We start from the raw sequence: 18,456 nt of genomic DNA on the forward strand, positions 1-18,456 counted from the left end.
CTCGCCTACCCAGATCCGACGCCGAGCTTGGCTCCTTTCCTTTCCCTCCTGCAGGCCAGAGGAGCCTAACTGTGGTGAAGACCGCCACGGCCTCCAGAGAGAAATATGCCAAGACACCGACCCCATTTCCATGTTTGCTCCTGACCGCGGAACCTGGATTCTTCTCCAGGCTTGCTGTGTCTGAGGAGTGTGTCCCTTCCCTTGGGCTGGAGGGCTGTGAATGGTCCTTCCTTGTTCCCTAAATAAAGTGCAAATTTCTTTGAAATGGAAAGTGTGCTTATCTATTTGCTTTACCTAATCCTTCGTGGAGGTGGCATCCAGGTGGGAGTTGTAGTGTGGAGAGGAGGATAGAGTTGAGAGGGTAGAAGATGATGCCTAAGACAAAAGGAGCTTAGGGCTGGGGCAGAGTTCAGGCTGGGTCTCTCTCTGTTCTGAGCTAAGAGAAAATGCTACCGCCTTGCAAGGGGAGTGCATGGCACCCAGACAAGGGTCCTCTGGCGCTCTAGTCAGGTGGGGTGGGGGCAGGTTGAAAGTTCTTCCAAAGGGTTAGGGAGGAGCAGGAAGAATTGCTGCTGGAGGGTGAAGGGTGTGGAAAGGAGCAGGCTAGGCAGCCCAGGAGAGTAGCTGGGGACAGAGCTGTGCCATCCCCCAAAGAGGGAAGTGTCTGGAGAATGGGCTTGGTACCAACACCCCAGATTACCCCTGCCCAGGCAATGGGGGTGTTGGAAGTGACCCCTTCCCCCAGCAGGAGCAATGGGAGTGTGGAGGATGCCCTTTCTCTCTGCTGCCACCCTCCCCTTTCTGAATTCACACTCAGGAGGTAAGTCACCAAGCATGGTGTCCTGGGGACAAGGTCATGAGAGAGATGCCCTCCTGAGGTGACTCGGAGAGGAGCCTCAAGCTGGCTCTGCCATCACGGGAGGAGAGACCCCTGGTCAGACACCACCTGCCCTGGGGTCTCTGGGCTCTACCACTTTCCCTTCCCTGCACTGCCCTCTAGTCTCCCAGAAGGTAGGGTGGAAGGGGGAGATGGAAGCAGGTCGAGGGCCTGGTCAGGTCACAGGCCGTGTAGACTCCAATGCTCTAAGCCTTTGGCCTGATCACTCCCCCTGCTGCAGATCCCTTTCTCATTTCAGTCTGGAGATCAGTTTCAGGGTAGTGGCTACCTCCTCCCTGAAGCCTGCCCTGATTACTTTGAAAGGTAGAGTTAGTTCTTTTCTCTGGTTTCCTCTTCCTAAAGCATTCCACTGTCTGAGACCCATTTCCTGTCATTATTCCTCTGTCTTCTTTCCTCTACTCTAACCAACCCCTAAAACCACTCCATGCCATGGCTGCCTCAAGTTTTGGTTCATTTTGTGGTTGGAGGCGTGGGACGATGTGAATCTGTGTTGGTGTCCGTGGTTTTCTGTCTGTTGGTCTGCATGGAAGAGCTGTGGTCAGTTTGAGGCTTGTAGATGAGAACCCTGGTATAAATTATATAACCACGGACAATTTCTGCCCAGCGTGACATGGGTTTGCCTCAAGTCCACTGTGGGGATTGTTGAGAGGTGGTTAATCCATTGCTGATCAGATTTAACCAATATTAAGGGTCAGAGGGAAGCTTAGATGTAATATTGATGATAATATCAATAGCTACCTTTTTTTTTTTTAAAAAAAAAAGCACTTGCTGGGAATTCACTGGTGGTCCAGTTGTTAGTACTTGGCATTTTCACTGCAGGGGCCTAGGTTCGATCACTGGTCAGGAAACTAACATCCTACAAGCTGTGCAGCTCATCCAAAAAAAGAAACAAAAAGCACTTACTTATGTGCTGCTGCTGCTAAGTCACTTCAGTCGTATCCAACTCTGTGCAACCCCATAGACGGCAACCCACCAGGCTCCCCTGTCCCTGGGATTCTCCAGGCAAGAACACTGGAGTGGGTTGCCATTTCCTTCTCCAACGCATGAAAGTGAAAAATGAAAAGTGAAAGTGAAGTCGCTCAGTCGTGGTTGACCCTCAGCGACCCCATGGACTGCAGCCTACCAGGCTCCTCCGTCCATGGGATTTTCCAGGCAAGAGTACTGGAGTGGGGTGCCATTGCCTTCTCCGACTTATGTGGTAGACACTAGCTATTTGTTTTACGTACATTATATTGCTAGGATATTGATCTGATTTTAATAATTGAGACAGAATTAAGAATGACTTAAACAAGAAAGTATTTTATTTTTCTTAGATAAAATGCGAGTAGTATCCAGGGAGCTGGCAGCTCTTCTCCATTGGGAATGTCCAACAGCCCAGTTTCCTATTCTGTGGCTTCCGTATGCCCTCATCTACAATGAATGAAGATGGCTCACCTGGTCCACAATCACTGTGTCTGTATTTTAGCCACCAGGGAGGGAGCAAAGGAGAAAGGGTATGTGTGCTGCTTACTATGCTGTGTAACAAGTAAACCTAAAACTTAGTGACTTAACCATTGTATTTCACTAATGATTTTATGGGTCAGGATTGAGAAGGACCTGACTAGGCCATTGTGACTCGGAGTGTCTCATGCAGTAACTGTCTGAAGCTGTCTGGGTCTGATACCCAAGAAGGCTCATTCACATGTCTGGTGGGTTCTTGTGGGTGTTGGCTGGGAGCTCAGACTGACACCTACATGTGTCATCTCTAGCCTGATGTCTTGGGGTTGGACTTACAGAACAGTGGCTCCTAGAGCTAGTGGTCCAAGAGAATCAGAAGGCTGACTGCCTTGCTGTATTAGTTTGCTGGGGCTGCCATTACAAAGTCCCACAAACTGGGTGGTTTCACAACAGTTCTGGAGGCTGGTGTTGGCAGGGTTTGTTCCTTTGGAGGTCTGTGAGGGAAGGATGTGTGCCAGGCTTCTCTCTGTGGCTTCTAGATGGGGGTCTTTACCCTGTGTCTCTTCACATCATCTTCCCTGTATGCCTGTCTGCTTCTGTGTCCAAATTTCTCTTTTCGGAATGACAATAGTCATGTTGGATTAGGAGCTCACTGTACTGCAGTATAGTGAAGTGAAGTCACTCAGTCATGTCCTACTCTTTGTGACCCCATGGACTGTAGCCTACCAGGCTCCTCTGTCTATGGGATTTCCCAGGCAAGAGTACTGGAGTGGGTTGCCATTTCCTTCTCCAGGGGATCTTCCCAACCCAGGAATCAAACCCGGGTCTCCCTCATTGTAGGCAGATGCTTTACCATCTGAGCCACCAGGGAAGTACCTCACCTTAATGAATGACATCTGCAATGACGTTATTTCCAAGTAATGTCACATTTCTGAAGTACTGTGGGTTAGGATTCCAACACATGAATTGGAAAGCAAGGAGAGCAGAACACACTTTAATTCATAATAATTACCTTTTGTGACCTGGCCTCAGAAGTCACATAGCATCTTTTTTCTTTAATTATTTATTTATTTGGCTGGGCTGAGTCTTAGTTGTGGCAAGCAGGATCTTTGATGTTCATTGCAGCATGCTGAGGGCTTACCAGATGGAGCAGTCATTAAGAATCTGACTGCCAATGCAAGAGCTATAGGAGATGTGATTTCTATCCTAAGGTTGGGAAATCCCCTAGAGAAGGACATGGCAACCCACTCCAGTATTCTTGCCAGGTTAATTCCATGGACAAAGAAGACTGGAGGGCTATAGTTCATAAGGTTGCAAACTGAGCATACATGCAGCAGGCAGAATTTTTTTTTCTAGTAGTGGCATGTGGAATCTTTAGTTGGAGTGTTTTATTTGGGGAATGTGTGTTCTTTAGTTGGGGCATGCGAAGACTTAGTTGTAGTATGTGGGATCTAATTCCCTGACCAGAAATCCAACTGCAATCCCTTGTATTGAGAGTGCTGAGTCTTAGCCACTGGACCACAAGGGAGTCCCTGGCCAATTGTCTTCTGTATATTTCAGAATTTATATAAGTACTTAATTTTCTTAAATCCAACTAGGTAGAGCTCACTTACAAATTAACCTCAGCAATGTTCTCCAAAGACATCTACTGAAACATACATATATCCAGGCAGACACAAGGAGAGATCTCACTGTTCCATTTTCTAAGCTTAGTCATGAAGCAGCTATCACAATATGACTCACTAGTTGTAAATAATAATTGGAAGAAGTTAAATTTAAAATAATTTTTTCTCTCCTCTTTTCATTTTTTTTCTCAGTCTCAGAAATCAGAGATTATCTAGACAAGATACTTTATCCTGAGAGCTCTGGTCTCAAGGTACAGGGAGAGAAAATCAGAGTCTTCTAGTAGGACTTACTCCCTCAGGGTCAGAATTCTAGAGAGATATATTTTCCCCCTTCAATCTGGCTTTCTCTGCTGGTTGGGAATTAAGCAGAGGTAGGTTAAAGTTCAGCTAGCATTATGTACTTAATTGGCATCATTAAAGGTTCATAATTTTCATAGATAGCCCCTTTACTTTCTTTTTAATGGTTTTGTAAAGTTGGTCAGCTTGTGTAACAAGAGTGTGTGTAACTCAGACCAACCTAAGTTGTGCCTTTTGCCTAGAGTAGCCATATCCTCTAAGTCATCTAAAAATGTGAAGTCAAGCAAAGGCTCATTATGGTGGTTAGAGAATGATTCAGGTGTCAAACCAGAATGCGGCTTAACGGTTTTTTCAAATCTTTCATAATAGTCCAAAATGGATTTGTATGATCTTTGCTTGAACTGCTGAATCTCTGTCCAGTCTACAATTTGGGGGGAAAGCTAAGTTTGAGCAATTTCTGGCTAATTCCTTGCATTCAGTGCGAGTTTGTGATTCAAAATCCATTAAGGGGTGTTTCCATCCTGCTTTCTTTCTTTATTCCCTTGCTTTCTGATGGCTTCTCTGATGGTTCAGTGGGTAAAGAATCTTCTTGCAGTGTAGGAGACACAGGAGATATGGGTTCGATCCCTGGATTGGGAAGATCCCCCTGGAGGAGGCAACGGCAACTCACTCTAGTATTCTTGCCTGGAAAATCCCATGGACAGAGGAACCAAAGGCAGTCCATGGAGTCGCAAGGAGTCAGACATGACTGAGCGACTAACACTTTGCTTTCAGAAAATAACAGATGCATTAACTGAAAACCTAGGCTGGTTAACTGAATTCCTTATTATATATATTAAATATAAATTCCTTAGCAAATCTCAATGGATCCTGACTTGGATTGGGAAATTCCTTAACTAAGATTCTAAGTTCTGCTTGGTCCAGAATGTGTACATAAGCACCAAGAATGGTTTATCTCTTGCTATAATAGGTTTCTTCTTAAAGGGAGCTACAATCACTTCTGATTTTTTTTTTTTTTTTGAATCCTTCACTAGAAAAGGGAAGAGCAAGAGGCGAAAGAGTTGGAAGAGAAAAAGAGATAGTGTCTGGGACAGGCAATTCAGATAGAAGAGCATATGTGGGAGGAGCAGAGGGAGAGGCAGAGTCAAAGTGCTAGCAACCTTTTCAAGTTCTGATATAGTTTCAAGCAGTTAATTGTTGATTTCCTGCAAAGAAGTTACTGTATCATTTCTCTTTTAGAATCTTCTAGGTACCAATCAAAGTAAGCATTCCATTCCATCTATTTGATCCTAGGCCTTTTCTAACTGTGTGCCCCCAAAATAGTGATTTTGGAATATCTGAAAACTCCAATTTGGCCATTTTAGGTTGAGATCTCCTTTAGTATAATTTTCCAATTAATTACATACTTGTAACTGTGAGTTTTGTACATACATAACTCTGGCTGGGGTGTTAATTAGAGACTGGCTTTCTGATGCCCTTGTTTCTGTGTTTGAGAGGCTCTATTTCCCATTTTTAAAATTGAATTTATTTGTCAGGGACAAAATTTGCTAGTGAAATTGTGTGATGGGCCAGCGTGCTGCTTGTGAGCATAACTCCTGCATGTATCACCCTAGCGTGTTTCAGTCCTCTTGCACGTCTTAGTTTCTCCTTTTGGTGGTCTAAAACCAGCATGGGTGCTCAGATCACTGAACGTCCAATTCTTGTTTGTGACCTCCAATGAGCAAATATTTTAATTAATGAATGCAGTTTCCCTATGGGACCACTGCATGGTATGAGGGCTCTGCCTCCACCACTCCTGTAAATTTCTCAGTCTCCATAACCTGCTGGAAGGAGTCTTATCCCTTTTCTTTGGAGCTTTCATGTAATATCTTCACTTTTATTTCAAAAATTCTATTAAGGCAGTCAAGTGGAGGAAAAGCATCAGATCAGGCTCTTACCTCACCACTCAGCACAGACCGCTCAGTTTCTTACAACTGAGCAAACCCTGACATCCCTCCCAACCCACCTCACCAGTATCCTTCACTGGAGTGGGGCAGGTACCTGTCGCTCAGTCGTGTCTGATTCTTTGTGACCCTGTGGACTGTATAGTCTATGGAATTCTCTAGGCCAGAATACTGGAGTGAGTAGTCTTTCCCTTCTCTAAGGAAAGGCTCGGATCAAACCCAGGTCTCCCACATTGCAGGCAGATTCTTTACCGGCTGAGCCACAAGGGAAGCCCAGGAATACTGGAGTGGGTAGCTTATCCCTTCTCCAGCGGAACTTCCTGACCTGGAAATTGATCCAGGGTCTCCTGCATTGCAGGAGGATTCTTTACCAACTAAGTTATCAGGGAAGTCCTAGGTACCTGCTATGCACTGCTAAATAAAACTCAGGATCATCAACCAATATGGCAGATCTGAGAACCAGGAGAGACTTACCCAAATTAGTCTGAACTCTCCAAGGAGGCAGATGGGCACAAGGGACCTCTGCTGGTATGAGGGCTCTGGATCCTCACAGAGTTCAGGCAAAGGACAGAAATCCACTCTGGGTCCCTTCCTCATGGTTCCTGTAACAGCTGACTTATTGAAAAATGTAAATGTGAGTTTTGTGAGTTAAGTTTTATTTGAGGCAGCATTTCAGATAGCTCTGAAAAACTGCTCCAAAGAAGTGAGTGTGTGTGTGTGAAAAGGTCTGTATACATGTGAATTTGGTGAAGGGGGAGTACAGACAGTCAAGCATGTATTTTTTGACAGAAAGTTTCTGCTAGTCACAAAGGGCAGATGTTACCACAAAGGACTTTAGTGCTTTTCTAGATATGAGGAATTGGTCTCATAAAATCGGGTCCTGAAAATATCTATCTGAAGAACTGTTCCGTCAGTTTTTCCCTGAGCACAGAGTGCCTCACTTCTGCTCTCCACCCTGAGCTCCTTTCAGGGGGTGTTGAAGATCAGCAGCTGCAGTAGCACATGATAATCCTTGTAGAGATAGATAGCAAGCGCCAATTTGTAATTGACATCTGCCAGTAGAATGTAAACTCCACGAGGGTATGGATTTTGCCTGTTTGCTCACTGCTTGGTCCCTGGTGCTTAGAAGAGTGTCTGGTTTATAGTAGGGACCTAAGAAGTGCTTGTTGAGTGAGGACCGATCATTCTCGCTACATGGCCATGTGCTGTGTGTAGATCCTCGGACATGAGGCCCCACCTGAGGGTGGAAGGTAATAGACTAGTGCTGCCCAGTGGATGGGATATCAGAGAGAGGCCTTGTGTGGGGGAGGTGGGGAGGGTGGGCAGGTGGTAGGATATATGAAATTAAGACTCTAGGGATGAATGGCATGGGCTACCCTCTCCTGATGAGTAGCCTTTGAGCCCATTGGGCAAGAGCAATGGTCAACAGGGGTCCAAGTCCATAAGCCTCCTTGACCCCTAGGGTGGCCTTGCTAGGTGTTCCGAGAATGGGGATCAAGGGAACCTCAGTGTTTCTGTCCCCACTTCCCTTTGAGAACAAGTTGGAGGAAGGTGCTGTTCCCAAGTCTACAATAACAGCTATTTGGAAGTTTCTCCTCTCTCAGATGTCAGTTCCCCACCATCCAGACAGGTCTCATAGCGACTGAATCAAGTGTCAATGATAGTGGGTGTGTGAGTTGGGGGATAGCTGAGCCCACTGATCGATGGCTGAGACATCCTCTCCACCAATCAACAAGTTAATACACTCTTCAATGAGGGAATGGTGATTAATGAATCAATTGGCTGGCCCTGTAAATGTGCACTGGGAGTCTGGCTTCTGGCCCACCCTGAGGGACCTCTTCTGGTCCCATTTGCTTTCACTCTAATAGTAGAAGGGAAAGTGATTTATTGAGAGGTTGAACCTGAATCTGGGCCTTTGCCCATGCCTTCTTAACTTCTGCCATCTACCCTCAGACACCACCCTCCCCAAGATGTCAGGGGGTTCCAGGGATGCCACAAATGCCCTGTGGGCATCTCACAGCTCATGTCATCACTCTCTGCTTTGGTCAGAATGCTACAAACACCCTGTCACCACCCTAGCTGGTGCTGCGGTATTAGCAGAGCCCACAGCCCCTGGCTCAGATGTTCCTGACCCCTCTAGCCTGCAGGGTCCTTGTCTAGACCTTGACCCCTGGGGCTGTAGCTGTCCTCACCAGCTCTGTGGCCACCCTCTCCATCGCTACGGTGAGCACCTGTCTTTGTCTTCCCAAGGCCTCTGGAAGAGTGGAGTTCTTTTATTTCTGCTGTTTCCTCTCCAAACTGGACACAGGCTTGTTCCCATGTTTTTGTCTGTCCCTGTGTTGTGGGAACTACTCCAGTTGGGGCTGCACAAGGATGACAGAGTATCTCTGCCCTCAGATGGGGGCTCCCCAGTGAAACTGCTGCTCCCCTCACCATAGACAGGGAATCCCTAAGGATGTGACCTGGGATTCCTGGAGAACAGGGTTGGGCCTCACCCTTTAGACATGACTTCCTAAGAAAAAAGATTTTTCTCCCCGCACTGAGGATGGGGTTCATGTCCCCTCATCCTTAGGGCATCTTCCACATCCACGGTCAGCGTGCCCACCTTGCCTTTCTTGGGATGTGTGGGGCCCAGAGGGCCCAACTAGCTGATAAGCAGCCATTTCCGGAGAGTACAGGCGACTGAACCCATAAAAAGGTGATTGAGAGAGCTGTGGGCTCCACTTCCAGAGACAGCTCTAAAAATAACACCCTTGGCCATCTGTCCTGAGGATGGAAGGGCTGGCCCAGAACTAGGGGCCTGAACAAGAGGGTCCCTCCTGCTCTCATGGGCTGATGCGAAGTCTGGAAGCACTGGAGGATCCAGCCAGGGCAGAGTAAGGGAGCTGGAAATGTTCATTGCAGACTTCCTTGTAGCGCTCTTTTTTTCCTGTTGGAGGCAGGTGGGTCTGATGGGGTTGGTAGACCCCATACTTACTTAGCTTCCCTTCCCCTCCTTGCATGCCTGACTCCTAAGCCTCACGGTTGTCTGAGATAGTAAGCCTTTCTGTCCATCATGATTGAGTGGGCCTCTCCCTGGGGTCAGCCTCAGCCCTTTTCTCTGGTTTGAATCCTGGGTGACCTTGGCTGTTGCTTCCTTATCTCTCAGAGCATTAGTTTCCTCATCTGTAATGTGGGGAGAAACTCAGCTCATTGTGTTGTTGTGCCTGAAATCATGTACTGCCCAGTACACAGTAGGTGCTTAACAAACAGGAGTCTTTCCCTTGCTGGGGATCTTTGACCCTGAGCCCAGTGGAGATTGTAACGGGCTAGGGATGGTGGCATGTTGTTGGGCATTCCTGGCATCACTCAGTCCTGTAAGACACCAGTGCTCAAGTGACCCCTGGATGGAAATGGGGGCACATTGCCTTGCAAGGGGTCTGTATACCAGGCCTGCTGGACCTGAATGTGTATGTGTCAGGCTGGGTGTACAGGTGGCTGACTCAGCTGCTTCTGGGGAGGGGACGGACCTTGGCCTCCTCCCACCCCTCTCCCAACTCTTGAACAGAGGGAGACATAGTGGAGTGTCCAGAGGGGGTCCCTCCTCCAGGATTTCACAGACAGCAGGTCAAAAGCCAAGATTATAGCTCCCATCCTGCCTCCAGTAGCAAGAGGTTTTCCCCACAGGTCCTGTCAATGTATTATGGAAAAGAGGCTTAAAAGGTTGGCTTTTGGAAGTAGTGGTCATAAGTCCCACAGGCTGGAAAATATGGATCTGGACTCCTGCCTGCATCTCCTCTCCCCAACCATGGACAAGCTAGGAAAGGAGTGTCAACCCTGGTCCTAGGGGTCTTCCCAGGAATCTAGACCAAATCGTTCACTTCCTCAGGAGGCTACACCTGCTGCTGGGGTGCTGAAGGGTGAAGATGGGGTTCTGACTAGGCATCCTGTCCAGAGGTACCCTGAATCCAAGTGTTGGGGGGTTCCGCCTTGGCTCCTTAGAGGTGGAGACATCACTTACTGTCTGAAAGTAAGCTCAGCGATCTGCCCCTGGGTGGAGTGAGGAAGGAGAGCCCTCCCCACTCCAGTTCCCCTCCCCTTTCAGACCAGCATATAAGCCCCACACGGAACGCACTGAGCTGAGGAGGCCACAGCCCCACCTGTAGAAGTCCAGCCCTTCGGACTCCTCTGGCCTTCCATCTCCTGACCACTCTGCCTCTGGAGCTGTTGCTGTGAGTGGCCTGGGATGCAGCAATGGTCTGGTCGGGGGATCCCAGGCTAGTTCGTGGGGAAACTGAGGCTAGCAAGGTGGAAACGGACTGAATGGTGAGAAGCTGGTTTAGAAGGGGGTCAGCAGAAGTGGGAAGGAGAAAAGCCGGGGAGTCCCTGCTGCCAGCATAGCCTTGTTCCTCCATCTGCCCTTCTGGTGGAGGCAGGCAGGGCTTATGCCCTTTTAACAGATGAGGAAACTGAGGCCAGAGATGGTGCAATGCCTGAGAACACACAGCCAGCAGGCGGCCAAGTCTTGGTCGGGAACCAGCCCCAGACAGGTCGCTGAAGCTTCGGTTAGATGGCAACCTCTGCTTCCCACTTCCAAGTAGGTGCTCGGACTGACTCTAGTGCCTCTCTCCAGATGATGTCGGGGCGCAGATCGTGGCCCGCCATGGCCACAGTGCTACTGACCCTGCTCGTCTGCCTGGGGGAGCTGGTCGACGCCTACCCCGCCAAACCCCAAGCTCCGGGAGAACACGCCTCACCAGATGAGCTGAACCGCTACTACACCTCGCTGCGCCACTACCTCAACCTGGTCACTCGGCAACGGTGAGAGCGCGTGCGGGGTGGGCGGGGCCGGGCTGCCACCAGGGCGTGGCCAGATACGACCCCACCCATCTCTGGCTCCGCCCTGCAGGTTTGGGAAACGCGACTTTTCAGAAGCTCTTCTCTCCATACTGCTCTTTCCAGATCGCGAGGACCCGCCGGTCAAGTCGCGGTAAAAGCGCCCCGCCGGACGGCTGTCCCCTGAGGGGTGGCCTGGTCTTCCTTCCACCCTATCCCCGCCGCCTAGCACTTTTCCCCAATCTCGCCTACCCAGATCCGACGCCGAGCTTGGCTCCGTATGACTCCTTTCCTTTTCCTCCTACAGGCCAGAAGGAGCCTACCTGTGGTGAAGACCCCGACGGCCTCCAGAGAGAGATGTGCTAAGACACCAACCCCATTTCCATGTTTGCTCCTGACCCCGGAGCCTGGATTCCTTTCAGGGCTTGCTGGGTCTGAAGTCCTTCTTTGGGGTCCTTATTTCCATTTCTCCGTGTCCCTGCCCCTGGGCTGGAGGGCCAGATGTGGTCCTTCCTTGATCTCTAAATAAAGTGCAAATTTCACTGAACTGGAAATGGTGCGTTTCTACATCTTGTCTCTTGTCCTTCGTGGAAGTGGCATCCAGGTGGGAGTGGAGGGTGGAGGGGAGAGAGCTGAGAGGATAGAAGATGACGCCTGAGACCAAAGGAGCCCGAGGCCAGGGCTGGGGTGGAGTGAGGGGCCCTCTCTGCTCTGAACTAAGAGAAAACGCTACCCCCCAGCGTGAGGAGTGGAAGGCACCCAGACAAGGGTCCTCTGGCGCTCTAGTCAGGTGGGGTGGGGGCAGGTTGAAAGTTCTTCCAAAGGGTTAGGGAGGAGCAGGAAGAATTGCTGCTGGAGGGTGAAGGGTGTGGAAAGGAGCGGGCTAGGCAGCCCAGGAGAGTAGCTGGGGACAGAGCTGCGCCATCCCCCAAAGAGAAAGTGTCTGGAGAATGGGCTTGGTACCAACACCCCAGGTTACCCCGAGGAGATGTATCACTAACCCTGGGGGCTGTAGTGGCTGGGAGTGGAGATGGGACCCCAGCTGGGGCTGTGGAGGGAGAGTCATTTGTGGGGTGAGATGGGTGTGTGTGCTGGGGGAAGGGGTCACTTCCAACACCCCCATTGCCTGAGCAGGAGCAGTGGGAGTGTGGAGGCTGCCCTTGCTCTCCGCTGCTTCCCTCCCCTTTCTGAATTCACACTCAGGAGATAAAGCACCAAGCATGGTGTCCTGGGGACAAGGTCATGAGAGGGATGCCCTCCTGAGGTGGCTCTGGGAGAGGAGCCTCAAGCTGGCTCTGCCATCGGTGGAGGAGAGGCCCCTGGTCAGACACCACCTGCCCTGGGGTCCCTGGGGTTCTACCACCTTCCCTTCCCTGCACTGCCCTCTAGTCTCCCAGAAGATAGGGTGGAAGGGGGCGATGGAAGCAGGTCGAGAGCCTGGTCAGGTCACAGGCCTTGTAGACTCCAATGCTCTAAGCCTTTGGCCTGGCCACTCCCCCTGCTGTAGATCCCTTTTCCTCTCTTCATTCTGGAGATCAGTTTCAGGGTAGTGGCTACCTCCTCCCAGAAGCCTGCCCTGATTGCTTGGGGGTGGAGTTAGTTCTCTCTGGTTTCCTCTTCCTACAACAGTCTACCTTCTGAGACCCACTTTCCATCACAGTTCCTCCTGTCTTCTCTCCTCTACTCTAACCACTCCTCTACTCTAACCATTCTAACCAGTTGATCAAGTCCCCAGCCCAACCCCAGGAGAGGTAGGATGGGACCATGCGATGGCTGCTACAAACGTTGGTTTATTTTGTGGTTGGAGGTGTGGGAGGATGTGAATCTGTGTTTGTGTCCATGGTCTCCTGTCTGTGGGTCTTTTGGGAGAGCTGTGGTCAGTTTGAAGCTAATAGAAGAGACCCCTTGTATAAATTAAATGGCCACAGACAATTTCTGCCCAGCTTGACATGTCTGGTTCACCATAGGTGACATGGGTTTGCTTCAAGTCCATGGAGGATGTGCTGAGAGATGATTAATCCACTGCTGATCAGACTCAACCAATGTTGGAGCTGGAGGGAACCTTAGATGTAACACTAATGACGCCAATATCAATAGGTACTTTAGAAAAAAAAGGGCACTTACTGAGAATTCACTTGTGGTGCAGTGGTTAGGACTCAGCACTTTCACTGCAGGGGCTTGGGTTTGATCCCCAGTCAGGAAACTAAGATCCTGCAAGCTGCATAACACAGCCAAAAAAAGCACTTACTTATATGTTAGACAATAAGCTAATTGTTTTACATACATTATATGGCCACGGTATTGATCTGGCTTTTAAACTTGAGATGTAATTAAAAATTACTTAAGGAAGAAATTTATTTCTCTCTTACATAAAATGCGAGTTTCATCTGGGGCATTGGCAGCTCTGCTCCATGGGGGTGTTAACAGCCCAGCTGCCTATTCTGTGGTCTTCCCAAGCCCTCATCTAAATGACTGAAGATAACCCATCTGGCTCATAGCTGCACCCCTATTCTAGCCACTGGGAAGGGAGGGAAGGAGAAAGGGTAGTTGTGCTGGTTATTGTGCTGTATAGCAAGTTATCCTAAAAGCAGCTCTATCTTACACCATGAGTCTTTCAAGGGCAGGAGCCCCACAGTTGCTGCAGAAGCCTCAGAGACAAAAGACTGGATTCAAGTCCCATTTCTATCATTCACGGACTGTGTGACTGGCCTAGTCATTTCATGTCATTGCATTTATTTCTTTACTAATTAAACAGGGATCCTCAGACCTTAAATAATATTGGATTGGCCAAAAAATTCATTTGGGTTTTCCCATAAGTTTATGGAAAAATTCTAACAAACTTTTTGGCCAATTCAATATTAGTTCACCGTTTTAAGGCTCAGAGAGATGTAAGCTGCCAAAAGTCACGCAGCTAATGAATGTCAGAGCTAGTGAGTAAGAGAGCTGAGTCTAGAGGTCAGCTTGACACAGCCTGGCACATGCTTATGAATATCCCCCTTCTTTTCCTTTCTTCTACTCACTCCGAAAAGTGAAAGTGTTAATCACTCAGTCATGTCTGACTCTTTGTGACCCCGTGGATTGTAGCCTGCCAGACTCCTCTGGCCATGGGATTCTCCAGGCAAGAATACTGGAGTGGGTTGCCATTGCCTTCTCCAAGAATATTGGAGTGGGTTACCGTGCCCTCCTCTGGGGGATCTCCCCAACCCAGGGATCGAACCCAGGTCTCCTGCATTGCAGGTGGATTCTTTACCATCTGACCTACCAGAAAAATCCAAGAATACTGGAATGGGTAGTCTATCCCTTCTCCAGGGGAACTTCCCGACCCAGGAATTGAACTGGCGTCTCCTGCATTGCAGGCAGATTTTTTTTTTCCTTTTAAATTAATTTCTTTATTTTAATTGGAGACTAAACTTTATAATATTGTGGTGGTTTCTGCCATACATTGACGTGAATCAGCCACAGGTGTACATGTGTCCCTCCATCCTGAACCCCCTGCCACCTCCCTCCTCACCCCATCCCTCTGGGTTGTCCCAGAGCACCAGCTTTGAGTTCCCTGCTTCATGTATGGAACTTGCACTGGTCATCTATTCTATATATGGTAATATACATGTTTCAGTGCTATTCTCTCAAATCATCCCAACTTTGCCTTCTCCAACAGAGTTCAAAAGTCTATTCCTTACATCTGTGTCTCTTTTGCTGTCTTGCTTATAGGGTCGCCATTACCATCTTTCTAAATTCCATATATATGCGTTAATATACTGTATTAGTGTTTCTCTTTCTGACTTACTTCACTTTGTATAATAAGTTTCAGTTTCATCCACCTCATTAAAACTGACTCAAATTCGTTCTTTTTTATTGCTGAGTAATATTCCATTGTGTATATGTACCACAACTTCTTTATCCGTTCTTCTGCCAGTGTACATCTAGGTTGCTTCTATGTCCTAGCTATTGTAACCAGTGCTGCAATGAACATTGGGGTAAATGTGTCTCTTTCAATTTTGGTTTCCTTGGTGTGTATGCCCAGCAGTGGGATTGCTGGGTTGTGTGACAGTTCTGTTTCCAGTTTTTTAAGGAATCTCCATACTGTTCTCCAGAGTGGCTGTACTAGTTTGCATTCCCATCAACAGTGAAAGAGGGTTCCCTTTTCTTCACACCCTCTTCAGCATGTATTGTTTGCAGACTTTTTTTATGGCAGCCATTCTAACGGTGTGAGATGGTACCTCATTGTGGTTTTGATTCGCATTTCTCTGATAATGAGTGACCTTGAGCATCTTTTCATGTGTTTGTTAGTGCAGGCAGATTCTTTACCAGCTGAACTACCAAGGAAGAACTCACTCCTAACCCATCTCAAAACGGCTCTGACACTGTTTCCTTCCAACCACCCCAAGGGAAAAACTCCCTTCCTTCCACACCCAGCCCATATGTGACCCAGAGCCACTACCTGACCCACGCCCAGTTTTTCTTTCCTCCCCATTCAACCATTCCTCTCCTGCAGTAATTTATTATATGAATTGGTTTAGCCTGTCTCTTAGAAAGAAAAAAGCCTTCCTCTTCAGGAAAAAATTGAGCTGTCAATGATAGGATTTGCTTTTGCAGGCACTGTGGGCAGGGAGGACTACTGAGCACTCCTGAGCCTTCAGGGGACCATGGAGGCAGATGGACTCCTCATAGTGGACAGGACCCAGGTTTCAAATTAATGACCTGAGCCCTTAGTTGGGCCTGAGTTGGGCCTGAGTGGGTGGGACAAGGACCCCAGGTGTGTGTGTGTGTGTGTGTGTGTGTCAGAGAGAGAGAGAGAGAGAGATGAACCTCAACCCAAGGGTTTCCCTAGGGAATGAGGGACCCCCTGAGTTCCTGATAGCTGGGGCTGGCCATCATTTCCTTTCCCTGCTCCCTTGCTGCTGCCAACCCAGTGTGAGAATAAGACAGTGGCCTAAGAGTTGGCCCAGGCTGCTTTGGAGGAATTTTTGGAGGGGGCATGTAATGCTAATCACATTCCTGCCTTTGCAGTCCCGTATGTGGGGACCACCTTTGCCCTGTGACCTCAGGTGTTTCTGGGGTCTTCCTTTCCTGGTCTCACTGCAGCCTTCACTCCATCCTAACACTGCCCAGTGGCCACCGTCCCTGTCCCAGAGAGCGTGGGGTTGGGCAGGGGAGGGGGACCACTTTCTCTTAGTCTGTTCTTGGTGCTTCTTGAAGCACAGCTCCATGGCAAGCCCTGGGAACAGATGAAGGAGAGTGAGAAGCATCACCCAGTCTGGACGTGACCATACGTTTGAGAAAGCGCATCCACTGCCCACTCCTCCTCAGTTGTCACAGCGTCGCTGAGAGGATCCAGAAGAAGAATCTCTTGTTCGCAAAGGAGAAAAATGAAAGCTGTAGGTTCTGCTGACATTGTAGAGTAACTGTCATTTTTGTAGGCGCTGACAAAGCTGTTTACCTCTGTGACAGGACACAACTATAAATGGCCTCAGCTTTGAGCCAATCCCCAGATCTACAATCTGGCCGCAGGCGCTGGGACCTGACCTGGGTAATGGCCATAACCGGTCCCACAGCAGCTGGAGTCCTGTGGGAGCCCAGACCCTTTGTACTATAGTTGGAGCCTGGCGCCCCCTGGTGGCAGCCTGCAGCTCCTGCCGGGCTCACTAGAGGCCCGCCTATTGGGTGGGGTGTATGTGCTAAGTCGCTTGAGTTACGTCCCACTCTTCGCGACCCTATGCACTGTAACCCGCCAGGCTCCTCTGTCCGTGGGATTCTCCAGCAAGAATACTGGAGAGGGGGGGCTATGCTCTCCTCCAGGGAATCTCTATGACCCAGTGACCAAAGAAGCCATATCTCTTATGTCTGCTGCATTGGCAGGTGCGTTCTTTACCACTAGTGCCACCTGGGCAGCCCCAGCCATTAGGAGACCAGCCACTAATTCATCAGCCTCATTTTATCAAGTTGCACCCCGAGGCCCAGAGAAGGGCCAGCAGGGCTTTTGGAGACAGAATGATCCCCATTCTGCTTTGTGGAATTGGGTGGAGCGTTATTGCTCTTGTTGCCAGAAATCAGAATTGAGAGGAGGACGGTAGAACTCTGGGAATTCCTGAGCCTTCCTTTATCCTCATCACCTTGAGGAAAAGCAAAGCTTAGATCTGTGCAGCATCACCTCCAGTCCTCATCCCCATCCCACCCTTCCCCTGGTCCTCTCCCAACACAATCTTTTGGTGGTGTGATCTGAGATGGAAGAACCTCGGGGGTGAGAAGTCCCTTGCCCACTTCTAGGGCTTCATTGAGTCATTCAGACACAGTCAGTTATGCTCCTACCCTGAGCTGAGGAGGGAGCCAGGGGTGAGGGAAGGGATGCTGAGCAGGGAAGACTCAGAGGCTCCTGGGACCAGGGCGGGGGGGTTAGGGGGGTTGGCGGCGGCGGTGGTTTGCTGGCACTGGTGGGGTTTGAAATCTAAGTCAGAACTTGAGTCTTAGACAGCTGTGTGACCTTGGGCTAGTATCTTCGCCTCTCTGAGTCTCACGTTTCTTAGTCGAAAAGTGGGAAATTATAGCAATACTTTAACAGCCTTGCTTAGAAAAAAAAAAAAAAGAGCACAGATTTTGGAGTTAGACTTTGTTTCAAACCCTGAATCTCCACTGACTAGTTATGTGGCTTGAGACTAGTTACTTAATGTCTCTGAGACTCAGTTTCTGAATCTGTAAAACGGGTTGTTGTAGGAACTCACTGAGGTGATTGAGCTGGGAGCACTTTAGAAAATTCAAGGCTGTACAAGTGATTCTAGTTTTTATCTTTATCTTGGAATGGAGGCACTGGGAAATGGCTGCCAGATACTGGCCTCCCTGCCCCATCTCCCCTGAACGCAGGAATGAGAACTGGCACACCAGTTCTCATTGTGCATCTATCTGCTACCCAGGGAGAGGTTTCTCCCTACCCGGGTCCCCACTCCTTTCCACATTCCCCAGTTCCCTGAGGCATCTCTCCCGTTCCATCTTGTTCTAATCACAGATGCACAGGAAGTCCTGAGTCTCCAGCCTTCATCCCTGGAGTCTCAGAGCCACAGCCTCAGTCTTCTGCCTGGAGGGAATCTGCTTGAGTATTTGGGTTAATCCTGGTGAGACAGGCAGGGCTGTTCCGAGTTCTGCAATCAGAACCTTTCAGTTATCCTGCATTCCCAGGACCCCATCCTTCTTGAACTTGCTCTGGCGCCCAAAGGCAGATGGGGGCCTACAGGAGACTGATCGTGGCCCACTTTTACTCATTATGCTGCCAGTGTGACACCCACAACACTGCCCTGTCCCCTTCCTGTCCCTGGTCCTGGTGCTGGCGTTGCAGGCACCAGGGAGATGGTGGGAGGAGGGGATGAGGGCTGGGGAGGGACAGAGGCTGACAGGAGGCGGGGACTCGGGGGGCTGAGGACTATAAAAGGGCCGTGGTCAAGGACGGGGT

The 18,456-nt window shown here is 49.2% G+C and overlaps 1 protein-coding gene across 1 annotated transcript in view; it reads left to right on the top strand.

The window, feature by feature from the left end:
* The window catches only part of LOC104982998 (transmembrane protein 101), a 56,434-nt gene extending 44,877 nt beyond the window's left edge, over positions 1-11,557 (top strand). Inside the window, exons 3-5 of the mRNA XM_010832479.1 lie at positions 10,813-11,000; positions 11,089-11,169; positions 11,323-11,557. Of these exons, the coding sequence (XP_010830781.1) occupies positions 10,813-11,000; positions 11,089-11,169; positions 11,323-11,347 (294 nt within the window). The 3' untranslated portion in view covers positions 11,348-11,557. The remainder of the gene's footprint in view (positions 1-10,812; positions 11,001-11,088; positions 11,170-11,322) is intronic.
* Positions 11,558-18,456: the final 6,899 nt, after the last annotated feature.

This window comes from Bison bison, unplaced genomic scaffold (assembly GCF_000754665.1).
Source record: "Bison bison bison isolate TAMUID 2011002044 unplaced genomic scaffold, Bison_UMD1.0 scf7180017861046, whole genome shotgun sequence".
In the NCBI taxonomy this organism is placed as follows: Eukaryota; Metazoa; Chordata; class Mammalia; order Artiodactyla; family Bovidae; genus Bison; species Bison bison.